Raw genomic sequence first — 21,670 nt, 5'->3', positions numbered from 1 at the left:
GTGACTGCAAATTCAAATTTGCTTTTAGTGTGATTGTCACTATAGGAGATTTTTTAGAAACGTGACTGGAATGTTTTTGTTTTGTTTGAGAACAATATAATAAACGGATTGGGCAACAACTTGGGCGGCCTGCAACACGCTGCAGGGCCGGATCGTTGATTATAGGTCTGCGGAATTGTTCCGCCCAATCCCGACGCTTAGGTCCGTTCTTCACGAACGAAATTTATACGCGAGCCGAAGGTTAAATGTATACGGCGAGTGGTAATAAAGTTATTAATGAAAGTAATTAAACCAGAAAATTGTGCTTTTAGCATGTTAAGATGGCATTCCGAATTTTTATCGACTCGATCAAGATAGATACGTTGGGTTTCTTGGGCATCTTGACACGGCAATATCAATTTTCATAATCTGGAAGAATGCGGGGTATTTTAAGTCGAAGTAATTTGAAATGGGGAGAAAGAGAACGGGCGACGTCGATGTTTCCGAAAGATATAAACCTTCCAGTGAAATATTCAGGCGCAATATCACAAAAATTAAATTAGTTCGTTACGGCATTCCGTACGAGAAGCGGGGAATTCCTGGCATTCTTGGGAGATGCGTCCGGGGAAAAGGCCGATTATGTGCCCCGTGTCGGATTGTTCGAATACCGCGATTCGGGACCACTTTTCATGAAATTATCTGCCTTCGGCACTGAAAAATTACAGATAATCGGTAAAAAAGCCAGGATTAAGACATCAAAAAAACTACATTAGCTATTTGTTAATAAATCAACATGAAATATTCAAAAAGATGACAATTAGATCGGATACTCCAGTACAAAACTAAAAAAGTCGTTGAACCCTTTATTCAACTGTTTCACGGTTTCCCATGACCCCATTGAGTCCTGCTGCAACAGGTATCTGCGGGAGGGAACGAGAAAGCTCGAGCTTTGATCACCGACCGAGTAGAAGATATCTGAGTCATTTCAAACAATATCCGCTAATAACATCGCTAATCCCGCGCTAATTAGTCTCAGGTAGGATTCCTGCAGCCCGATCCGCTAATTTTCAATGTTGCTGTACGATGGTTCAACAAGTTTCAAGGCTTGGAAGCCTAAATCCCAGTTATTGAGCTAGAGAGACCATAAAACGTTATTTTTTTTAAAATCTAGATGGCGCAACCTGTTGTTATTTACACAATGACATTAGTAACTTCCATGGCTGCATTCGAAAAGGTTTTTCTTGAAAGGAATACTTACGATTTATTTAAAAATGTTTTTTGAAATTCAAATTAACGGTTTTCCTAATGCGGAAGACGCTTTAAAAAGGCCTTTTTTATGCTTTCAGTGGTTTGAGATGGTGAAATTGGTACAAATTTTCCAAATAACACTGTACGACAATTTTCAAATCTTCCCTTGTGCTTCGGATATGTTAAAAATGCTTTTTCAATTTTAAATTAACGATTTTAGTGTGCAAGACTACCCAGAGACACTTTAAAGAGGTTTTTCTGGTGTGTCTGAGACAACAAAACCAAAAACGGAGGTTTTAAAAATTTCTTTTACAATACAAAATAACAGTTTTGCTGTTTACTATGGAAGACGCATTAGAAAGGCATTTTTCAAACTTCCAATGGTCTGAAACCGTGAAATTGATACAAAATCTTCAAGTAACACTTTACAAGATTTAAAGGTTTTTCTCGTGTTATTAGTGATTTAAGACAATGAATATGGAAACAAAATCACCAAATTACATTTGACGACCAATTGCAAACCTTCCACGTAGCTCCAGAGGTCTTAAAAATGTCCTTTGAAATAACGGTTTTCTATTGAATACCTTTCAAAGACTCATTAAGAAGATTTTTTTTTGATTTTTCAGTGGTCTGAGACAATGAAATTCTCACCAAGTCACTAAACCTACAACTATAAAATACCTGCACTATAGAGACAACAAAATTGTAATTTAAAACCTGGTAATTTAGATATTGCTAACACATCCATGAACCATCTTTCTCTCATCTCAGCCATGAATCAAAAAAATAGAGAGGCAAAATGGAATTTTGTTTGACTTTAATTATGTTGTGTTAAGTATATTTCAGTATAGATTTCTTGACCAATCACAAACTACGCCACAAAACCGACCAAAATAAACAGTTGACAATTACCAATTGACAGACCACATTACAGGAATCTGTAAACTAATTAATTCGAGCTCTAAACGACGGAGCTCGTTCAGTTCGATCGCTAATTTGAACATAATCGAGACCACGAGTATTACCCTCCGATTGAATTCCGATGTTGGAAAGACATTTGCACGGGTTTTTCATCGATTACTAATCGGTTATTTATTGGTCATGAATTCCGCACGCCACTGAATTATTTATGACCGCGTCCGTAATCTATATAATTTTATGTTCTGGGAACCAGAAATTGATCATGTTCTTTTGATTTAGCTAAAACTCAAATCACATTTAATTAAGACCGTTTTAGTAGGTGAAGGTATACAAAAGTGGCTACGTATACACCTGATATAACCTTATCAGTCCGTTATCTCAACGAAATTGTACCTCGTGACCTGCATTTCCATAACACAATTACTCATATCGTAATGTACACAGTTACCGCTTGTAAATATTTTCCTTCCGGTAAACTATCCTTTTTAAAATTTTAAAATGTTGTGGTAGTTACAATAAGGTTGTTAAAAACAGTCAACGAATACACATTGCAGGAGTATGTTCTAATAATGTATCGATAATCGTGTCTAAATATATAGGATATCAAAAGATAAGATTAATTCAAATAACATCCAAGGAATTTTCAATGATTTAGGTGCTTATAGGTGGTACCAGTTAGCAGCTAAGCAACCAAAATGATAGACAGTTAAGTAAAAAGTGCCCAAAACTCAGTAAAACTGTGAGTCAACGTCGTATCTCAGTGAATTACATATTTACATAGTAAGTACATTTTAGTGTTTACCTAGAAAAATTCTGCTTTTATGTCAGTTAATTTACAAGCTGCAAACGAAAACAAATAGTAGTGTGTGTTTCTGCCAACTCTAACGTTTGACAGTTTCTAATGGTTGTTTCTGCATGGGCTTTGTCATGAAATTGTCACATGATCTTACTAAATACAATGACAGTATATTTTGTTTTAGTTTTAACCAAAAATGGCCCAACCAATCATCCGAAAAAACTGGGTGCAACGCAGTCTAACAGCTACCTGCTTGATTATCTACTTCATTGTCATCACCTACGTAGGACTGCCTCCAATCTGGTTGTCCACTTTGGCCATTCAAGTGAAATGTTTCCACGAGATCATCACCATAGCCTACAACTACAAAAAACTCCCCGAGGTGCCCTTGTTCAGAACCCTGAACTGGTACTTTTTGTTCGTGGCCAATTACTATTTTGGTGGTGAAACTTTTGCCCTATACCTGGAAGCTTTCATCGCCAAATACTTGGTGGTCAATCTGTTGTTTAGGTACCACAGATTTCTGTCGTTCTGTTTGTATATGGGTGGGATTATTTGGTTTTTGAATTTGCTTAGAAGACCGGTGATCAGACAACAGTTTAGTTTACTAGCTTGGGTGCACTTTCTTTGCATCATTGTAGTGCTACAAAGCTACATGATCATTCAGAATTTGTTTGAAGGGTTGATTTGGGTGGTTTTGCCTGTCACTTTAGTTTTTGTCAACGATATTTTCGCTTATATTTTTGGCAGGGTTTATGGTAAAACCCCCTTAATAGCTGTGTCTCCTAAAAAAACTATGGAGGGTTTCCTAGGGGGAGGTTTTGGTGCTTTAACCGTGGGCACTCTCATAGCCTGGGCTATCTGTCACATTGATCACATGGTGTGTCCCACTCGATTCATTTTAAATGAGGATACCATCAAAATGACCACCGAGTGTGACAGAAGCTATATTTTCCAGCCAATAAGCTACAATTTAGGATTGTTTTCTATTAATTACTACCCTTTTCTATTCCACGTGTTTGTTTTGACAATGTTTGCCTCGTTGATCGCCCCTTTTGGCGGTTTTTGCGCTTCAGGCTTTAAAAGAGCGTTTAAAATGAAAGATTTTGGGGATACCATCCCGGGACATGGAGGCATGATGGATCGGTTCGATTGTCAGTATTTGATGGCCACTTTTGTTAACGTTTACATAATTAGTTTTGTACGAAACTATAGTGTTGAAAGAATGTTGGCACGTGCCATGTATTTGGATGAGAGTGATCAGATGGAGTTTTATAATTTGTTAAAAAATAGTCTGAGAACACAAGGACTGCTAGATATCACCTAAATTACTGTGAGTTGTTTAGTTCGTAAGTTTTTACTTTGTCTAATAAAAAAAGTTGCAATTAATGTCAGTTGGTTTTTATTTACTTGCAAACCTTTATATTCTTCATCGATACGACTGCGAGTGTCACCTCTCAACCAGAAAAACTTTTATATACAAATCTAGAAAACAAAAAGGGGTCGTCAGTAGGGGTTAGTAAACCGACAAAGCGAGTGGTTTTTACCCCCCGTAATTACCCTTACATTGATTAAACAGAGTGAAGCTACTTTTGAAAAGGCACTTCACAGCTTTCTCAAGTCCACTTTGCCTTATCAGTATATCTTTGTGTTGTACGTTTTAGCTGCGAAAAGAGGCCGACGTGTCCGGGAATACGTTAAAGCTAAAAATTAATTCAAGAAGGTGTCAAACAATTATGTATATTCAAGCAAAAACAATGTTCAATTAATTGTCTTCTGTATTCTGGTGTATTAATTCAAATTTTGGAACTATTATTAGGAAGCTTTTGTTCTTCAAACCAGATTTGAACTGAGCTTGGTTTTGAAATAATTAAAAATAAGAAGTAAACTGGGAAAAACTCGTCAAAGTCAGTCAGTGAGGAGCATCGAGTTGAAAACCGTGCAAATCCATTGTGAACACAGAAAGGAGCGTGGAACGGTTTGAAGAAAAGAGATCGGGGCACAATGCCTCGTCCCGGTAATATAATAAACGCAAATACAATAAACGGTGTAATGGGATAATACAAAAATGCAACAAAAGTGAAACGATTAAAAGCGGCATGCCTGTCGATTTCGTGGGGTCCGTTATATTGACTCCCCACGAAAAACCAACCGTGAATCGAATCGGGATTTTTATGGATGGCATTAAGTTTACAAAGCCCTGAATTGAATGCCCGTCTTGTCGACTTATTACACTCTACTGCCGTTTTGTTAACCACTTCTGAACATGTGTAGTTTATCATAATATAATCACTAGGAAGTACCTTACCCCTAGCGACATCTATACACTAAATTTTGCAAACTTGTCAATTTGTTGATACTAATTACATTGAAACGACCGTAAAAAGTGAGCGACGCGTTCAATAATAATTAATTGGTCGACATCGATTTGCACTCGAAAAAAAACAGCCGCAAGAGCAATTAGCCCAAGTTTGTTTTTATTCGGTCGGGAGAGTGCTAACGTGCTTAATTTTTAATGAGACGACACCGTATACCGCGAGATGCGCACATATGGCGTTGGATAATTCCAGTAATTAGCCAAGGCCAAGGATGAAAGCGAATTAAATCGACTCTTTTTTAAGTACACGTACCTACCGCCTAATATAGACAAGAAAACTAATTTGAAAGTTTACGATTCTGGACTTTTGGTGGATGCATTATGCAATCACAAAATTTTGAACTCGACATTCAGGAGGGTTTGAATCAAGTAAGCTGATGAAATTGCCAAATGACGTCACATTGTCATGGAGCCTCAAAACGCACGTAAACTAAATTCGCATATGCCTCGTTTCGCCAATCTGACATTTGTCACGTAACTGCTCTAATCGTACACAATGGAATGTCACGTGATAAATGTCACATTTAAGTCTGCTTGATCTAGAGAGGAATAACAAAACACAACTATTGTAAACTCATCAAGATGGCTGAAATGTCAAAAGTGACATAAACCACCGCCCTCTGTACAAGATAGCCTAGAATGTCACTTTTAATGGCGGCGTTAGCGGTTTTCGTTTTGTACACAAACCTATGCAGATGCAGTAAAAAATATGTTTTTTTAATTTTTTTCGTGTAGTTGATTAGAAGTTGTAAGTGAAAAATCAAAGAACGCTTCATTCCTGATCCAGATATGTATATATATGGCTTTTTATACCCAATAAAGTCCAGCCAAAGCAAGTTTGGTTAGAAGCCTTTGTCCTGGAAAGTACAACAAACTAATGTGAAAACTGCTCAATCAAAGAAAATTTGGAAATCCTTGAAGCTAGGTAAGCAAACCTGGTAAATGGGTTTCATATTATTACCAAGACCTTTCTTTTAAAATGTAAATGTGCTAATGGAACTTCTAAAAGCTGTCCTGTTTCTTCAGAGTAAACCTTTGTTGCTCTCAAAATGCAGGCGGCCTCAAAATGTAACTCACATACCTATGTATGTAAGAGGCAATAAGTTTACTGAATGAGAAAGCATATTGTACTTAGTATTAGTATTGTGTTGGAGTAAAATCATTCTAGTTCAAAGCTTTCAACCACTGTTGGGTTCGAGCAGGGTCTTTTGGACACTTTTGGGCCATTCACCAAATTGCTTTTAAAATTTGGCAAACAACAAGTGGACATATTGTAGAGGCAATAGAATTTAAGTTTAAAAACCAACAACAAATTATAGAACAATGAAGGAACAACAACAATAGTGATAACACAATAAAATGAACACAAACTACACTTTCACTAGAACAATAAACATATAAACAACAATATATAATAGCAAACCAAAATTACTTTGGCAAGTAATCCCAAGTCTTGACTTTAAACCTTAAAAATTAATTTAATCATCGAAAAACTCAATTTCCACAATACAAACAAATGCAAACTGTCAACCACTATTTCGGCCATATTGGAATTTTTGGCATGCTCCTTCTTGGCTTTCTTGTACAGAGGGCGGTGCATAAACACATTCTAATTTGGCCATGTTGCCAAATAGATTTAAAATGATGTTATACTACTGTTGCCAAATTGACCATAACTTTGTCATTTTTTGTCACATATTATCCTATTTTTGAATCATTCAGAATATTCCGAACAACTTTTATGTACAAAGTCCTGTCTTTAATAAAAAAGACTAGAGACAAAACCTCTGTTTGTCATCGTTTTGGTCTGGAACACTCACTAGAATAACTTCAAATAGTCAGATAAGTCAGTTTTCATGATATTTGACTAATTTCAGCGTTTTGACGTTGACATTTTACTAGAATGACTGGCAAACAGACCAGTAAAAGTCAATTGTTATAATATTTCACTGTTTCTAAAAGTTTTTATCTTGAATATTGACGAGAATGACCGATATGTCAGTTTTTATGACATTTCACTGTTGTTAGTATAATTAATTTGTTTCGACAACCACCTTGTATATCACATTTTTCTATCCTACATTGTTGTGAAAGAAAGTTTTAAATCATCAAAAATATTCTATACAGGTTGACAATTATTCTAATTATACTTGTCAAGTGCCTTATATTTAATTAAAAAAAACTAAATAAAACAAGAAGAAGAAAACTTTATTTAATTTAAAATTATAAAATTTATAAAATAAACTATTGGCAGAGTAATTTAAGTTACTGAAATAATTACAGTTGGATGTTATCTATAATGATACTTTTGAAAAGTTCTAATAAAAGTTCTATAAGCAGTTGAATTAAATCTAGGGGCTGCTAAACTTGAAAACCACCCTTTCAGATCCTCCCTTCTCTGCCCTTTTCCATTGTTATATATCTATGTATTTGCCCCCACCACGACCGTTTTATTCCTCCCGGATCCACGTGCCCGAGACAAACCCATCGGTCTTCTTCAAAGCGCGCCGACGACACCGATTTCATAATTCTCGTGTGTCTTTCACGATCCTCCTGCAAGTTTTCATCGTTTTTTTTTTTCCTCCACGACGATGACATTTCCGGATGTCCGGTCCTGCAAAACTCGATCGTCAAACCCTTCGTAGTGTCCTGCAGAAGTGGCCCTTTTTAAGCATGAATTCTGATGTTTCAATCGAGATGTTTGATTTTAAGGAAACCAATCAGTGATTAGTGTTTTTAAGTATGGGATTGAAGATTGTGGGGTTACAGTTGGTGGTTTTTGTACTTGCTTTAGGTTTAAGGTAAGTCTTTAAGGAAACTTATAATGACCTATTTTTGTTGGGTGTATCGATGTTTCAGAGGTAAAGTTTTGTTAATCGATCACAACACGCGATATTAGTTCAAAGGAATTTCAATTAAAAATTTAATCAACCCCCATAGAGTACGTTTATTTAACAAAATATCCAATTACATGACATGCACATTGTTAAATGAAACTTTTTATAACTCGGGAAATTTAGAAATTAAAATATTTCAAAAAACAACTGGTTTTAATTTTATTTTTATTGTCTTTAATTTTTCAGTACAACTGAGCTAGCAGTAATATATCTTTTACACGCAAAATTTAACTACCTTAAAAAGTCTTTATTCTGCTCATGAAACTAGACTGTGTGCCTTGTAATGCATACTGAATTCAAGTCAACTTTAAGACCGGAACCAGTATTAAACCCCCTGGAAAATTATGGCCCTGGTACAAAGTATGCAAATTTTATGAGAAATCGCACCCAGTCGCATGCGATATAGATCCAAAGATTTGCGTGTCAAGGCTCTAAATTGCAGACGAAATTATAATAATGAACCCTCAAGGCTAACTGCTCCAAAAAATTATTTGCTAAATCGACTAAAATTTTGCCGAAAAGTGTCGATATTTCCTGATTCTTGTCATTAAAATTGGTCAAATCCAGTAGCCGCATCCTTGGACATTCCATCCAAATTCTCTTGATAGTCAAAGAACGTGGGAACCCGTACAGTGGTGTTAATAAATCATTTAGAACACTGAAGAATTTGTAAATAATTGAATAATGCAGCTCTAATCTATCAACTAAGCTGTATTGTTTTCTTAGGTGACGCTACACAAATTTCGAAATTAATTATTATACGTTTCCTGTACAGTTAAACGTGCCACTCCCTTACTCGTTTTGTTATCATAACTGTAAAAACAAAATGCATCTAGGATTGGTTTTTACAAATTACTGTGAGTAATTTACAGTCTGAAATCAAGGAAAACCCATTGACAAACACGTCAATTATTAGACTGCTTGGATGTGGAAAACTCCTTATGTGGACACCCTGTATAGTACCCCTCAAAGTAGCATACTCTGTTTCTTAATAACAAATCGATTAGTGATCAACTAATGACGTCACATTGAAACAAGGATTAAAATTGATAAATCAAAAATATCGTTTAAACTAATGCAAAATCGTTTATTAATAGGTTTGTTCGTAGAGGCAAGATCAAACTGTTGACGGTTCTGCAAATAACTCAAATTTGTATTTTAAATGATACAGAAGGTATTTTATTTTTACAGAAGAACGTTACAGAAAGTGTCTTATCAAGTCAGAAACGATCTGAAGCCCTTTGTGGACACGAATTCACATTGTAGATCACTGTCTGGCTTAAACAAGTTTCAAGTTGAACTGTGCAAGCAACAACCTGACACTACCATGGTAGCTTTGAGAGGTCTGTCTGCTGGTTTTTTGTAGTCATTTCTTCATAAGTTTTTTTTTCACTTTTCAGGCTTGAGCAACGCGGTAACAGAGTGTCAGAATCAGTTCAAGAACAACCGATGGAATTGTTCTTCATTGAGTACCAAAGGGAGGAACCCTTATATTAGTGCCATGTTACAGAGGGGTAAGTTGGCACCTGTCGACTTCTCTTTCAGCTAAATTTGAATGAATTATGTAAAATCTCAATCGCGAATGCCCAAGAGATCGATCCAAAACCGTATCTAGATTTAAATGGCCAACCAAAACCGAAACGATCGTACACGAGGAAAACATTAAAACGGCGGATTCCCGGACATGTCGAGTGTTTCCAATCATGGTCTTGATTTCGCAATCTGTGCCGGTGGTCGCTGTCAACGACGACAAGTCCGAAACGATATCGTTCCGATTAACATCGATATGCGCAATTTAGATGCGGCAAATGTGAAAGGGAAAAAAAGAACGCGCAGCAGGACACCGAGTGCGCGACGATCGACTCAGAATTGGCTCATTATGCGCGTTTATGACAGATTCAGGAATTGAACCGTATTTAGAGAACGTTCGGGTGTAATGACCAGCTATACGGATCAACAATGTCAATCAAAAATAAAACAAACAGTCTAAATGGCAAAAAATCAAAGCGAAAGAGTCTTTAAACATCATTAACTTTGAAAATAGTTTTTAAGAGCCAAAGCTGTCAAGTGACGTGTTGTATTCATAAATTTTGTTTTTTTTAATTTCAAATACAACTTCGTACTTAACAAATAGTCGAAATGCTACAGACAACATTCAATGCACAGAAATACTGCAAATCAGTACTAAACAATTGTTAAGTAGTCAAGTTGTTAGTAAATTGGCATAACTACACTGTCCACCAATGGTATTTTCACAGACTTGAAACTCAAACTTACATTAAACGAATGTTTGCGCGTATGTTTCACGTACAATTTACTTCCCATGATAAAATTCAAGTCTAAAAAGTGCAACAATCCCTAAATCACATTGCTGACGTACCAGGGCGGGTACATTTAATTTTTTTCCTCAAAACTGGTACCGTTTCCGAACCTGATTGCTACCAAATCAGTACCGTCAATTAATTAGCAAACCTTTTGTTAACGTGGCAGTGACTTTTTAATCGTTCAGGAACGTTTTTTCTCAACGGGGCCTGTCAAGGGAAAAAGTGACTACTTTATTAGGCATGGCGAGATCCCCGACAAGGTCCCCGTGAACAAACGACGCTACTTTGCATCGAAAGTGTCTCCATGCGAATATACACGGCATTTGGTAATTAGTATCCTTTTAATGGTCGCCCATAATGGGATTACTTACCCCAGTGCTATAATGGGTCTCAAACCCATTAATAGCGGCGTTCAATTTGGACGGTTAATTAATTACTTTACAAGCCGTTTAGCACTTGGCTAATTTGGAAAAAAATCAAACTTAAAACTCTCGTATTGACCGAAACAACAATCAATGGTAATTTGAGTAAATCTGGGACAAACAGTTGAATAATTTAAACACTTTCAAGTTGTATAGAGCAAATTAAAATGTCAATGCTATATTTGATTGTAGCTTTTTAAAGGTGAATTGAATTATCGATAATTGTAGTGGAAACGTTTTTATTAGGTATGGATTTTTCAAAATTTGTTATAGGAAGTCAATGATAAGAAGAGATGGAGGAAAACTTTAGTTCATTAAAACTCCAGATGCTTTTCTATTAACGAATTTTTAGTTTACAGCCTGACAATCACAAACTACAAGAACACATTTTTGTCTAGATTATTGAATTGCACTAATTGTTCTCTTCTGTCTACTGCTTGCTTGGTATCGCAAATGATGTAATTTCCTTACTTGTATGGTACATATTGGTCAACGCAAGTTGGTTGACAATAAACATACAAACCAATTCACCCTTATTAAGAAGGTTTTTGTGTCACCCCTGACATTTACAACCCTACTAACAGAGGGGTGAAACCTGAATGGGGACAGTTATTCGTTTCAAGGCAGGTGTAACACTACAATCCTTAAAATTGCGTACTTCTCTGTCAGCTGTAAAAGTTATTGTCTTTCCTGGATCATTATTGACTCATTAAGGGATTATTAAAGACCGAAAATAATGAATGGCGCTCATTCTTTGTCAAAAATTAACACTCCACCTATTAACGTTTAAATCTTTTTTATGGTAGTTGGTAATGCTGGCTGACAAACATACTGGGCTTTTAACGCCGCATAATTTTACATAATTTATTTCACTACGTTTTGGACTTATAGGCCTCATATCAGTTCCGCTTTACGCTGTACAAAGTGTTCGAATTTAAATTTTTTAACAAAATTGATGGGGAAGTATAAGTGAAACAAGACAAAGAGGACAACCTGGGCATTTGACCGTCCCCAGTGTCGGATTTACAGCGGCCGAGAGCATCGGCTTGTAGCTTTCGCTCTTTACAATTCCCCAGTAGCCATTCAATACCCTATATAGAGGTTGTCTTCTAAATTTTTATCTCTCCTTCATACCTTGTTTGTAGCCGGAGGATCGAGATTTATCTTTCGTGTTCCTTCAGCCTATTTGCGAGATCTGTCTCTGCCGTACGAGACCGTGTCATTCCCTGAATTATGCCCGGCTCGGTTTAGATCTGAAGTTAAATTGTTTGGCCTCTCTTTTCTTTTTTCAACCTGAATCTCACCATAATCCACAGAAAGCCTTTAAACTGGTATTTTAAAGGTCACGTGATTGTTTTGACGGTTATTTTAAATTTCCATAGAACTCAAAATTAGTAAATTTCTGGTACGGCACTGGTTAAATTGTTGCACCTGGACAGTCGGTCGTGTCCCAAGATGGCATTGTTTGCAAATAGAGTGCTACTTAGGGCTCCGGCAACGGCTACTAATAACGATGGTGTGTAAGTTGGGGCGTCAATAATTGCAACTAATAAAGCGCCATTTTGTTTTTCGTGTAAGCTACACAAGAGCTTCGTTTGGGTCGTATTACACGACACATAAAACCATAGGCGTACTCAATTATTTTTGTTTCAGGTTTCAAAGAAACGGCCTTTTCCTATGCAATAGCTTCGGCCGGTGTGGTGATCGAGGTGGCGAGGGCCTGCAGCGCCTCAATGTTACGTAGTTGCGGTTGTGACGAGAAAGTATACAAAGTGAAACACTTTGAAAAAATTAAAGAAGATTACCAGAACCACAACGTTGGGGTGGGACTAAATAAGGAAGGATACACGAAACTGTTAGTGCGTTCGACTGAGGAAATTTCGAATGAAGAGAATTTGGGCGCAATGTCCTGGAAATGGAGTGGATGTTCTCACAATTTGAAATTTGGTCTGAGATTTTCGAAAACGTTTCTAGATTCCCGGGAAAATGGAAATGATATCCGTTCCAGGACTAATTTGCATAATAACCAAGTGGGACGAATGGTACGTGGACTAGTGATAAAATAAGACAACCATTAGAAATGAATTGGTCTCATGACCGTACTTCATCAGTCATTGATTTTTAATGGTTTCCCTCTTCTTATCACGGGTTTTCCAAGAATAATTTTGAAATTTCTATACCTCTATCCATCGTAAATTATTAAACCAAAATCTTCTCTGGTATCGCTATTCAGTCTGACAGGTATATGGGTCATTCTGCTTTAAAGAAATAACGAAAAAAACAAATTAGACCTCTTGTCTTCCCACCCAAATTCGAAATTAACTCCCGGCAAGCGGTGGGGTCCCACCTTTACATTAAGAACTGAAATATTTTCACACAAAAGGCATCCGAGGGGGCTCCGCCCCTTTCTTCGGCCATCGCGTTTCGGACTTCTTCGGTTATTATTATGGGATTATTATGGGGACCACACGCGCGATCTCGCGCTATTGTTTCTTCGTCTTCTTAAGGTGCGAAGATGATGCTAATGTTTTTTTTCTTCGATCTTGGTACACGTATAAATCACTGATTTTTATTATTAAATGGAAGTTCAGGGTGGGCCCATTGTATCAACCTTCACAGTTTATCATGTTATCTAATTAGTAGTAGTTCTCAAAACTATTTTTCCTTACTGTGAATTTTGCCTCAAATGGCTGTTTTTTGCTTTTTCCCAGATTGTCAAACACCAGATGAGAGTAAAATGTAAATGCCACGGAATATCCGGGAGTTGTCAAATGAAAACCTGCTGGAGATCTACACCAGACTTAAAGACAGTGGGTCGTCTACTGAAAGAAAAGTACTTTTCCGCCGTTTTCCTCGATCCCAATGTGGCCGACAGTAATTTAAGTGCAAGGAAATCGAGGAAAAACGAAAAAATGTAGGATTGTTTTAGTTTTCTCTAAAAGTTGTCACTGACATTATTTGTGGTTAAAAGGACGAAATTTCCGAAAAGTATATTTCCAAAGCCCAAACGAGTAAGGAAGTTCCAGAAGGACAAAGACCGGACCAGTGACCTTTTGTTCTATGAAAAGTCGCCCAATTTTTGCGAGCCCGTCGCTTCATTAGATCTACCAGGGACCACAGGGAGGTTTTGTAACAGGTAATTCAATTATACCCAATTGATCCACTTTTTAAAACACCATTTTTAGTACAATTAAAGTGGGTCTGAACAGTTGTGCCTCTTTGTGTTGTGGCAGAGGATACAACTCTATCAAACAGACCAAATTAGAATACTGCAAGTGCCAATTTATTTGGTGCTGCCAGGTTACTTGCAAAAGGTGTAATAACACTTCTTGGGTTAGTGTATGCAAATAAGTTTATTGTGTATTATATTGTTTATAGCCATATTTATTGAACATTTTCAGTATTACTATTTATTTGAAAATTTTAGCAATAGAAGTATTGTATATAAGCTTTTGAGGGTGTTTATTTTATAAATCAACCTCAACGCCTTCTAGGACAAGTCCAGGTACCAGTTCCATGCTTATAGGCCTACTTTGGATGCTTGGCATGCTGTCATTTTCTTTAGTCATTGAGAACCTCCTTACGGCAAATTTGAGGGCCTCTTTAACCGACTCTCGCCTTTCCTGTTTCACTTCTGGCTCTATTTTCTGGTAATTAGTTTTTCGTAACATGCTTTGGAAATTGAAAGGTGGCTCATCGTCGTTTGCACTATCCCTTCTGCTACAAACGTTAGTATTTTTGAAAAGACCTTAAAATGTAATCACATACTTTTGGGTAATGCTTCTTAACTCAGTTATAGGGTCAGCGGTCTTTGATCTGGAACTGCTAAAGTTACTGGATTTGATGAATTTAAAATCTTGATTAGCCGGAGTGGAACTGTAGGTGTTTTCATTTTGTTCGTACCTGCAAACGCACAATTAGCTCTAAAAATTGAGCCAAAACAAAGCACAAACCTTCTAGTAATTTCGACTTTTCGTAACTGAACCGTCCCTTTAAAACTGTCCCATTCATTTAAAGGTCGAGGTGAGACGCTTTGACTGTGACGTTGCACTTCAGTGTTCATCTCATTTTTTGTAGGTTTTTCGTCATAGTTGGACAAAAGTGGCAAATTATCTGCTGAATTTCTGACGTAAGGCACCGTAATAAGATCCGAATTGTCTTTAAGGGTGTCCTGGCAGTTTTTTGATCTCCATTTATAGAGACTGTCCCAAGACTCGTCTGTTATGCTACTCCTAAATTGATTAGCTATGAAATTAAGTCACACATTTTGGAGGAGGTATGAGAAATTGCTATAAAACTCCTAACCTTAATTACACACCATGTTAAAGCAAACCCACTTACTTAACATTTGTTAAAGGATCAATCATTTCGGACGTATCAAAAAAAGGAATCTCGTCCAATCGGAACCTGACTTTCAACATTGCAGGCTTAACCTCCCCCAACCAACATTTCACTTCTGCATCTTTATCAATCCTATTCCAGTTTACTGGTGGTGTCACTTTTTGCAGTTGATAAAACACATTCTGGTTGTAAAAATGAACCTATACAGTTAAAAATGGTTAAGACTTGTTTTCTTAAATTTTTGGTAAGCAACCTGAAGAGCAAAGTCCCTAAACTCGTTCATTTTGATTGCCCTGTAGCGCATTAATACGCTAAATAAACTGGGTGATTTCCATTTTTTTATGAAGGGTAAGATAAGTTTTTTTTCGTTGGTTGTTAATGGTTTGTAGGTGTCTGGGAGTTTTGGTTTGTGATTTGTTCTTCTATATGCTGAAAATGTTTAAAGTAATATGATTTTTTTCATAGACATAGATGGAGAAAACTTTGTAAGATGATCAAAGTCCACATATCCAGTAAGTAATCAGTAATCACAAACTATTTACTGTGCTGTGATTTACGCACTTACTGGATATGTGGACTTTTACTGACATATGTAATTTAATTCAAAACATTTTGACAAATAAGCTGATTTTTGTTTTACTGAACGGTTTCAAATTGAGTCTTTTTGAGTTACCTTTTTGAATAACCTCGGCAGCTTCCTCCGGTGTCATAACACTGCTCCGTCTCCTTTTCTGGATTTCTTCAACTGCAACAAACCAGTCCTTATGTTAAATTCAAGTACTTAAAGAAAACTAATAATTTATTAATGTTTTTTGTGTCACTGAAATTACATAAGTATTTCTATTAATATATACGGGGTAATTGGCATGGTTTACACACTCGACTTACTGAATTCAACTTTCATTTCCTTGACCATCTTGCATTTGGTTAAAAATCCACGCATGATGCTTTGGATTTTAACGATTTTTCTCACTTGGCTCTCGTACAATCTAGAGAGGTACTCCTCGTTGTGGTATTTGAGAAACACCTTGGATTTGCCGATGGCCCACCCCTCCATTTTCAGTCTGAGCAACAATAGACGACAGTTTTCTTGCGTAATGTCAACGTTTTCGTTAAAATCAAAAGCCAAAAATTGATACCTAAAAAATATCAAATCAGCAAATTGGTATTTAAAAGTATGATACTTTATTACCGTCTGAGAAATTCAAAAAATGGAATCCGGTAAGGATAGCCTTCACGTCGAATTTGGGCAGTTTGTTGCACGGATAAGGCTCGCATTTGGTGTTTTACTAATTCCCGGTCAAACTTGCTAACTTCACCCTTTAAGTTGCTTCTTATACATCTGTAGTTTACTGTGTTGCTTAGATTGAAATTAAATAATTGGAAAAAAATACCTGACAAAGTGTGTACCACCCGAACCGCAATCAACTGACAAGTCTTTAAGCAATTGAAGCGAAACTCCTCTAAATATAGTTCCGGAAGTTCTCAAGTTTTTAATTTGGCAAAACTGTCCTATAGTGATTGACTAAAAATACCGATTTAGTACCCTAACACATCAACTGCTTTTTACGCACCCCTTTGCTATTACTAGAAGGAACAATCAAGTTACCCAACCTATCCAACTTACATTTGAACAAAGTTTTTACAATGGGATTTCGGGATTCCCTTAATACTTGAACAATTTCAGGAGGAAGAAAGTCACGGTTTTTGTTGGGCATTTCTTTGGCATTGTACCACACTGTCCCGGTATAATGAGCCACAGAAAACTCCATAGCTTTGTTGATCTTCACTCTCTTAGATTCTTGAAACTGTAAATTATCTGCAGAGATTTGGTTACGTAAATTCAATATTAGGAATTAATTTATTAAACAGTCACCAATAATGTATCGTCCGCCTAAATTCCTTTTAGAAGCATCGTCAATTAAACCTAAAAGCCCTTCAGGTTTACTAAGTAGTTCATTTAAAGTGGAACGATTATCACAAAAACCAAAAGATTGGAAATCCTCAATGTTCTCTTCTTGGGCATCTTGCATTTCCCAAGCAAAAGTACGTTGAAGAAAATGGTACTGAAGCTGTTCGTTTAGAGTGTTGATGAATAATTCTGGCAAATGATTTTGGCTGAAGCATTCAAAACCCGGTAGGTCAAGGACGTGTATTGTATACTTGCTCCCACTGCAATTTGAGAACTTTTAGAGGAGTTTTATCCAAGTTTCTGACTTACAATATGGCTTTTCCAATTTCCAGCTTATTATTGATTAAACCTACAAAGTAATCAACAAATCTGCAATATATATTATTAGCTAGAACATCTCTGGAGTCCCTGGATTCATCGCAAGTATTTGTCTTCCGAATTGCCTGCCCCTTTTTGAACAAACAATAGTTAGTCAAACTCCAGATGAATCTTTTGCAGTCAATCCCCAGCAACTCCGCCACATTGGTTGCATAGATAGGATCCTCCATCACACTCAGACCATTATCATCCTCATTAAACCTGATTTCACCTACAATTTTGCCACTTAGACAACGAACACAAATTAAGTCTAAACCACACACCTAAATTTAACACTGCAGCAATAACAGAGAAAAAAGTTGCAATCTGTTCCTCAGTGAACTCAAACTCCTCCATGTAACTGAAAATCTTCTTATACTTAACCACGTTCTGTTCAATATTGTCTCTAGGACTGTGACGTCGTTCATCCTCTAGGGAAACCCTAAGATAGCGGTAGTACCTGTCAGAGCTTAAGCGGTACTTGCTTGTTGAATCACTATGCACCAAACCATCGTAAATGTAGTATAACATATGAAAATTACTTTGGGACCTGAGTTATTAATAATAATGAAGTACCAAACGACTGGTTTATGTTGGTACGTACATATCCACTGAAGATACCCGCCACTTATCCAATGTCATTACTTTAAAGCTGGATCCGGTAACTCTACCAGTTTTCCCGAAAAAAATTGAGGATTTAAAGACGCATCTGCAACAAGGCAGAATTGAGTGATCATTCAAGTCTAGAGAATTCACTAACCTGGTGGCGTAATTATTGGTGGGAGTACCAGCATGGATCAGAGCGTGGAGCAATTTGATACCATGCTTAATACGGAACACGTTGATCGGTTGTTGACTGCCAATGTAAAAGAAGTGATCCACCAGATGTAGGAAATTTGTGGTTTTACCCGATGCAGATTCACCTTTTGAAAGTTTAAAAGTGGAATTTTTTAGCCAAAATTATCAACGGTTTTTTATTGTTCTTCAAAACAAAAGTGTTAATAAGGTTGAAATTAATTTTCTGTTATTTACACTTTTATACCTGTAAGGACGATTTGTTGAGGAATTTTATGATGCAACGCATTCTGATAGGCTGTATCGGCTAAAGCGTAAATATGTGGAACATTTTCGGATCGAGACTTTGAAAGGTATTTACTGTGGATCTGAAATGAACCTATCAAGATCTTTACTGCATTTTAGTGTTGTTATTACTTCTGGTCCATAATTGCCAGTAACTTTTCCGTTAACACTGAGGCTAATCAAAATATCCCCGGCAAAAGTGTAAGTGTTTCCGTTCTTGAAGCGCTCCTGCAAAAGATCCAAAATGGATTTTTCAGTGATACAGTTTAAATCAGCCAGATCTTCCTCGACGATCTTCTTGAACCTGCCATCTTCTGAACTTTTCAGATAGCGACTCAGAACTATCGTTTCTTGGTAACGTTCTAAAGGTTCTAAATTCCTGTTCCCCTCTATTAAACTTTTGATTTCCAAAGTTAGCTGCAACATCAAAACGTGATTGCTTTATCACTCCAATTATCCGAATTTTACATGATAGTTGTTTTCAGGGATTTGTTGCAAGAATGGATGCTCTATTACTTCAATAATGTAAGGTCTATGCTCGTAGTATTTTACCAAACATCTGTAAAAACTTGATGATAGGTAATATAGTTAAGATTTAGATACGTACTCGCTGATAAAATCGTGAAACTCCTCTGACCAACTGGATATCTTCTCTAAAGTGGGTGGAGGGTTTTTTGCCACTTGAAATAAGACCCTAGAAGGATGCATATCTTGAAGAGGGGCTTTGCCCTCAGCTAGTTCTATAGCGGTTATGCCTAAACTCCACACGTCAACTCTAAAAAAGTTGTGTTATTAATTTAATAAAAAATCAGATTGTTAGACGTTCACCTGCAGTCGTACACATTTTTTCCAAAGTTTTTGGTACTTGTGGCGACCACTTCTGGGGCCATCCAACAAGGAGACCCCACGCATTCGCAAAGCTGACTTTCCTTATTTCTCAATTTCTTGGATAAACCAAAATCGCACAGTTTCACTTCTCCTTCTTTAGTAAACAAAATGTTGCTGGCCTTGATGTCTCGATGAACGATATTGTATTCGTGCAAATATATAATTGCCTGGAAAAAGACTTGTCTGAAAATTAGTTTCATTTATTGGATAAGCCACACCTTGACAACTTCCTTCAATATGTAGGCAATGTGTTCCTCTGACATGCGTTTGTTTCTTTCTATTAGTATCTTCACCAAGTTCAGAGCGGTGTTCTTCTCGCAGTTCTTAAAATCGTATTGAAATTAAAGAAATACAAGTTTAAGTGTTGTCCAGTTGTACCTCTAAAACAAACCAGATATGATGGTCTCTTTGGAATATTCCGTAAAAACTGACCACGTAGATGCAACTGCCCAATTCTTTAAGAATTTCGTATTCCTCGTCAATGAAAACTTTGTTGTCGTCATTGTAGTTTTGTACTTTGATTGCCACTTTTTTGCTAGACGCTTGGGTATCAGTAGCTTCCACACTAAAATTGAGACAAAAAAGTATAATTTTTGTAAAGGCCTGAGAATAATCATTTGCCTAAATTGCAGCAGAAACTACGAACAATATTGTAATTTACACAAATACTTACACTTGTGCGAATGCTCCTTTACCTAACATGCGACCAAGTACATAACGATTTCCCGGATCGGGAACACTGGCCAACAAATCATCCGTTCTCATTTTGATAACTTCTTCAATATATTGAAAAAGTTAAATTACACCTAAAACAGAGTTATAAAACAATTAATTATCCCCGGTATGAAATCTTGAACAAGTAAGCGATAAAATGCCAGCCATGGCTGTATATCGACCTATCAGTGTTAACGGCAATCGTCCAACATGCTATACATTTGCTTTTATAAATGGTATCTGGTTAATTGACCGACCATATTTTGAATAATTGCACCGTTTTCCCTCAATTAGAAAATGGTCTGAGAGATAATTGCCCGCGATTTTTCCATTAATGGATCAGTCCATGTCGGTTTATCGGGAACCGGCGGATTGCGGCGCAAATGGAGTAGTTATCGCATTTTATGTAATTTGTGGGAATTTCGTTTATTTGCGACGGGGATGCCATTCCGCATACGTATATACAGTCAAACATTAGCCTTTATCAGGATCGGATAGTGGGAAAAATTCTTTATATCCAAAAACAGAGAGTATAGACACGACTTCTGCTTAAAGGCGCGGCACTGGTGCATTTCGCAAATACTCACAACAACCCATATTTTTTTTATTAAATCAAAAAACACTTTACTAAAACTATAAATTATTTACCTCTTTTAAGTACAAAATTTAAATCCAAGGTATGTGTGGAGAATTTTTTACTTCCCATATCAATTACACACTTGATTCTGAGAAGGTATAAGCAATTTACTAGCAAAGTGTTTTTCTGCCAGCTCTAAGCTAATTATATGGAAGCCGTTTAAGTTTTTTTAAATAGGATTTGAATTAGTCGGCCGTGTTACAGTAGGAAAAAGATAAATAGGTTTTTTAGTGCACATTATGTCACGTTAAAAGACCTCTTTTAATTAAATTTTGATATGATGCGTATTTATACTTAATTAGATGGTACCTTTGTTGCTATAAGATACATTCACCTGATGGTACGAATATCACAATACAATATTAATTGTATGTAAGTAGTAAAAGTTTGTAAGTGTACTAATATTTAATAATATTAATAAAGTCTTTCTTTGTTTAAATAATAGTTATTGTACATCGTTATTGTAAATTATTCACGGAAAAGCTCAATATACATCATAGTTTTTGGGAATTTTTAACGGACTGTATCTCTGAAATGCTTCAGCCGAATTTAATGAATACAAAATGTTTAAAAAGACGGTTTTATGTGGAATTAGATCCAGGTATTCATTTTGACTTACAGTGATTTCTTTACCGATATTGAAGAAAAAGATCCTGCAAATTTCTTGAAATTCAACCCAGTGCATTTGATAGCTGGGATAATTTTAGAGTCCTATAAATGATTTGGTTCATATTTGGGGGTTTTGTAATTTTCGGTCTACAAAAGGAATTACGGGGT

At 36.5% G+C, this 21,670-nt stretch overlaps 2 protein-coding genes and 1 pseudogene across 4 annotated transcripts; 2 read left to right on the top strand and 1 right to left on the bottom strand.

Annotated features, from left to right (window-relative positions):
• The first annotated feature begins 2,572 nt into the window (after positions 1–2,572).
• On the top strand, positions 2,573–4,333 carry LOC145733670 (phosphatidate cytidylyltransferase, photoreceptor-specific pseudogene; annotated as a pseudogene). Its single transcript, XR_014179254.1, has 2 exons — positions 2,573–2,928; positions 3,129–4,333. The product of XR_014179254.1 is annotated as a phosphatidate cytidylyltransferase, photoreceptor-specific pseudogene (transcript).
• Positions 4,334–5,978: 1,645 nt separating this feature from the next.
• Wnt10 (Wnt oncogene analog 10) lies at positions 5,979–14,412 on the top strand. 2 transcript variants are annotated; one of them, XM_081986073.1, is made up of 7 exons: positions 5,979–6,246; positions 9,410–9,561; positions 9,619–9,732; positions 12,618–13,006; positions 13,676–13,878; positions 13,936–14,100; positions 14,150–14,412. In XM_081986073.1, the coding sequence occupies exons 2-7, from the start codon at positions 9,546–9,548 to the stop codon at positions 14,313–14,315; spliced, it is 1,053 nt and encodes a 350-aa protein (XP_081842199.1). In that variant the 5' UTR covers positions 5,979–6,246; positions 9,410–9,545; the 3' UTR covers positions 14,316–14,412. The 2 variants fall into 2 exon arrangements, with proteins under 2 accessions (XP_081842199.1, XP_081842198.1); XM_081986072.1 differs by lacking the exon at positions 5,979–6,246 and adding an exon at positions 7,809–8,122.
• ninaC (STKc_myosinIII_N_like and MYSc_Myo21 domain-containing protein ninaC) lies at positions 14,299–21,105 on the bottom strand. Its single transcript, XM_081986071.1, has 24 exons — positions 20,905–21,105; positions 20,216–20,348; positions 19,921–20,107; positions 19,761–19,865; positions 19,483–19,709; positions 19,262–19,429; positions 19,123–19,213; positions 18,787–19,071; positions 18,617–18,737; positions 18,335–18,497; positions 18,179–18,283; positions 17,859–18,124; positions 17,527–17,806; positions 17,182–17,477; positions 16,880–17,124; positions 16,700–16,830; positions 16,498–16,647; positions 16,194–16,444; positions 15,979–16,050; positions 15,559–15,734; positions 15,306–15,505; positions 14,918–15,196; positions 14,733–14,867; positions 14,299–14,684 (listed from the first exon to the last, which is right to left on the bottom strand). Exons 2-24 carry the CDS (start codon positions 20,305–20,307, stop codon positions 14,432–14,434), a joined length of 4,278 nt encoding a protein of 1,425 aa, XP_081842197.1. The 5' UTR covers positions 20,308–20,348; positions 20,905–21,105; the 3' UTR covers positions 14,299–14,431.
• Between the last annotated feature and the right edge of the window lie 565 nt (positions 21,106–21,670).

This window comes from Ips typographus, linkage group LG9 (assembly GCF_016097725.1).
Source record: "Ips typographus isolate SLU linkage group LG9, UJ_Ityp_2.0, whole genome shotgun sequence".
In the NCBI taxonomy this organism is placed as follows: domain Eukaryota; kingdom Metazoa; phylum Arthropoda; class Insecta; order Coleoptera; family Curculionidae; genus Ips; species Ips typographus.
Note: the sequence above shows the minus strand (reverse complement) of the source record. Positions and strands in the feature narration are given on the sequence as shown.

Bases quoted from the DNA above. Each gene is read 5' to 3' on its own strand.
- ninaC (XM_081986071.1), bottom strand. From the start codon at position 20,307: ATGAGAACGGATGATTTGTTGGCCAGTGTTCCCGATCCGGGAAATCGT. The intron at 18,125-18,178 runs GTACGTACCAAC...TTAATAACTCAG, and splicing joins CGGGTATCTTCAGTGGATAT to GTCCCAAAGTAATTTTCATA. The intron at 16,648-16,699 runs GTATTTTTTTCC...AGTAAACTACAG, and splicing joins GGTGGTACACACTTTGTCAG to ATGTATAAGAAGCAACTTAA.
- Wnt10 (XM_081986072.1), top strand. From the start codon at position 8,064: ATGGGATTGAAGATTGTGGGGTTACAGTTGGTGGTTTTTGTACTTGCT. The intron at 9,562-9,618 runs GTCTGTCTGCTG...TTCACTTTTCAG, and splicing joins TACCATGGTAGCTTTGAGAG to GCTTGAGCAACGCGGTAACA. The intron at 9,733-12,617 runs GTAAGTTGGCAC...TTTTTGTTTCAG, and splicing joins TAGTGCCATGTTACAGAGGG to GTTTCAAAGAAACGGCCTTT.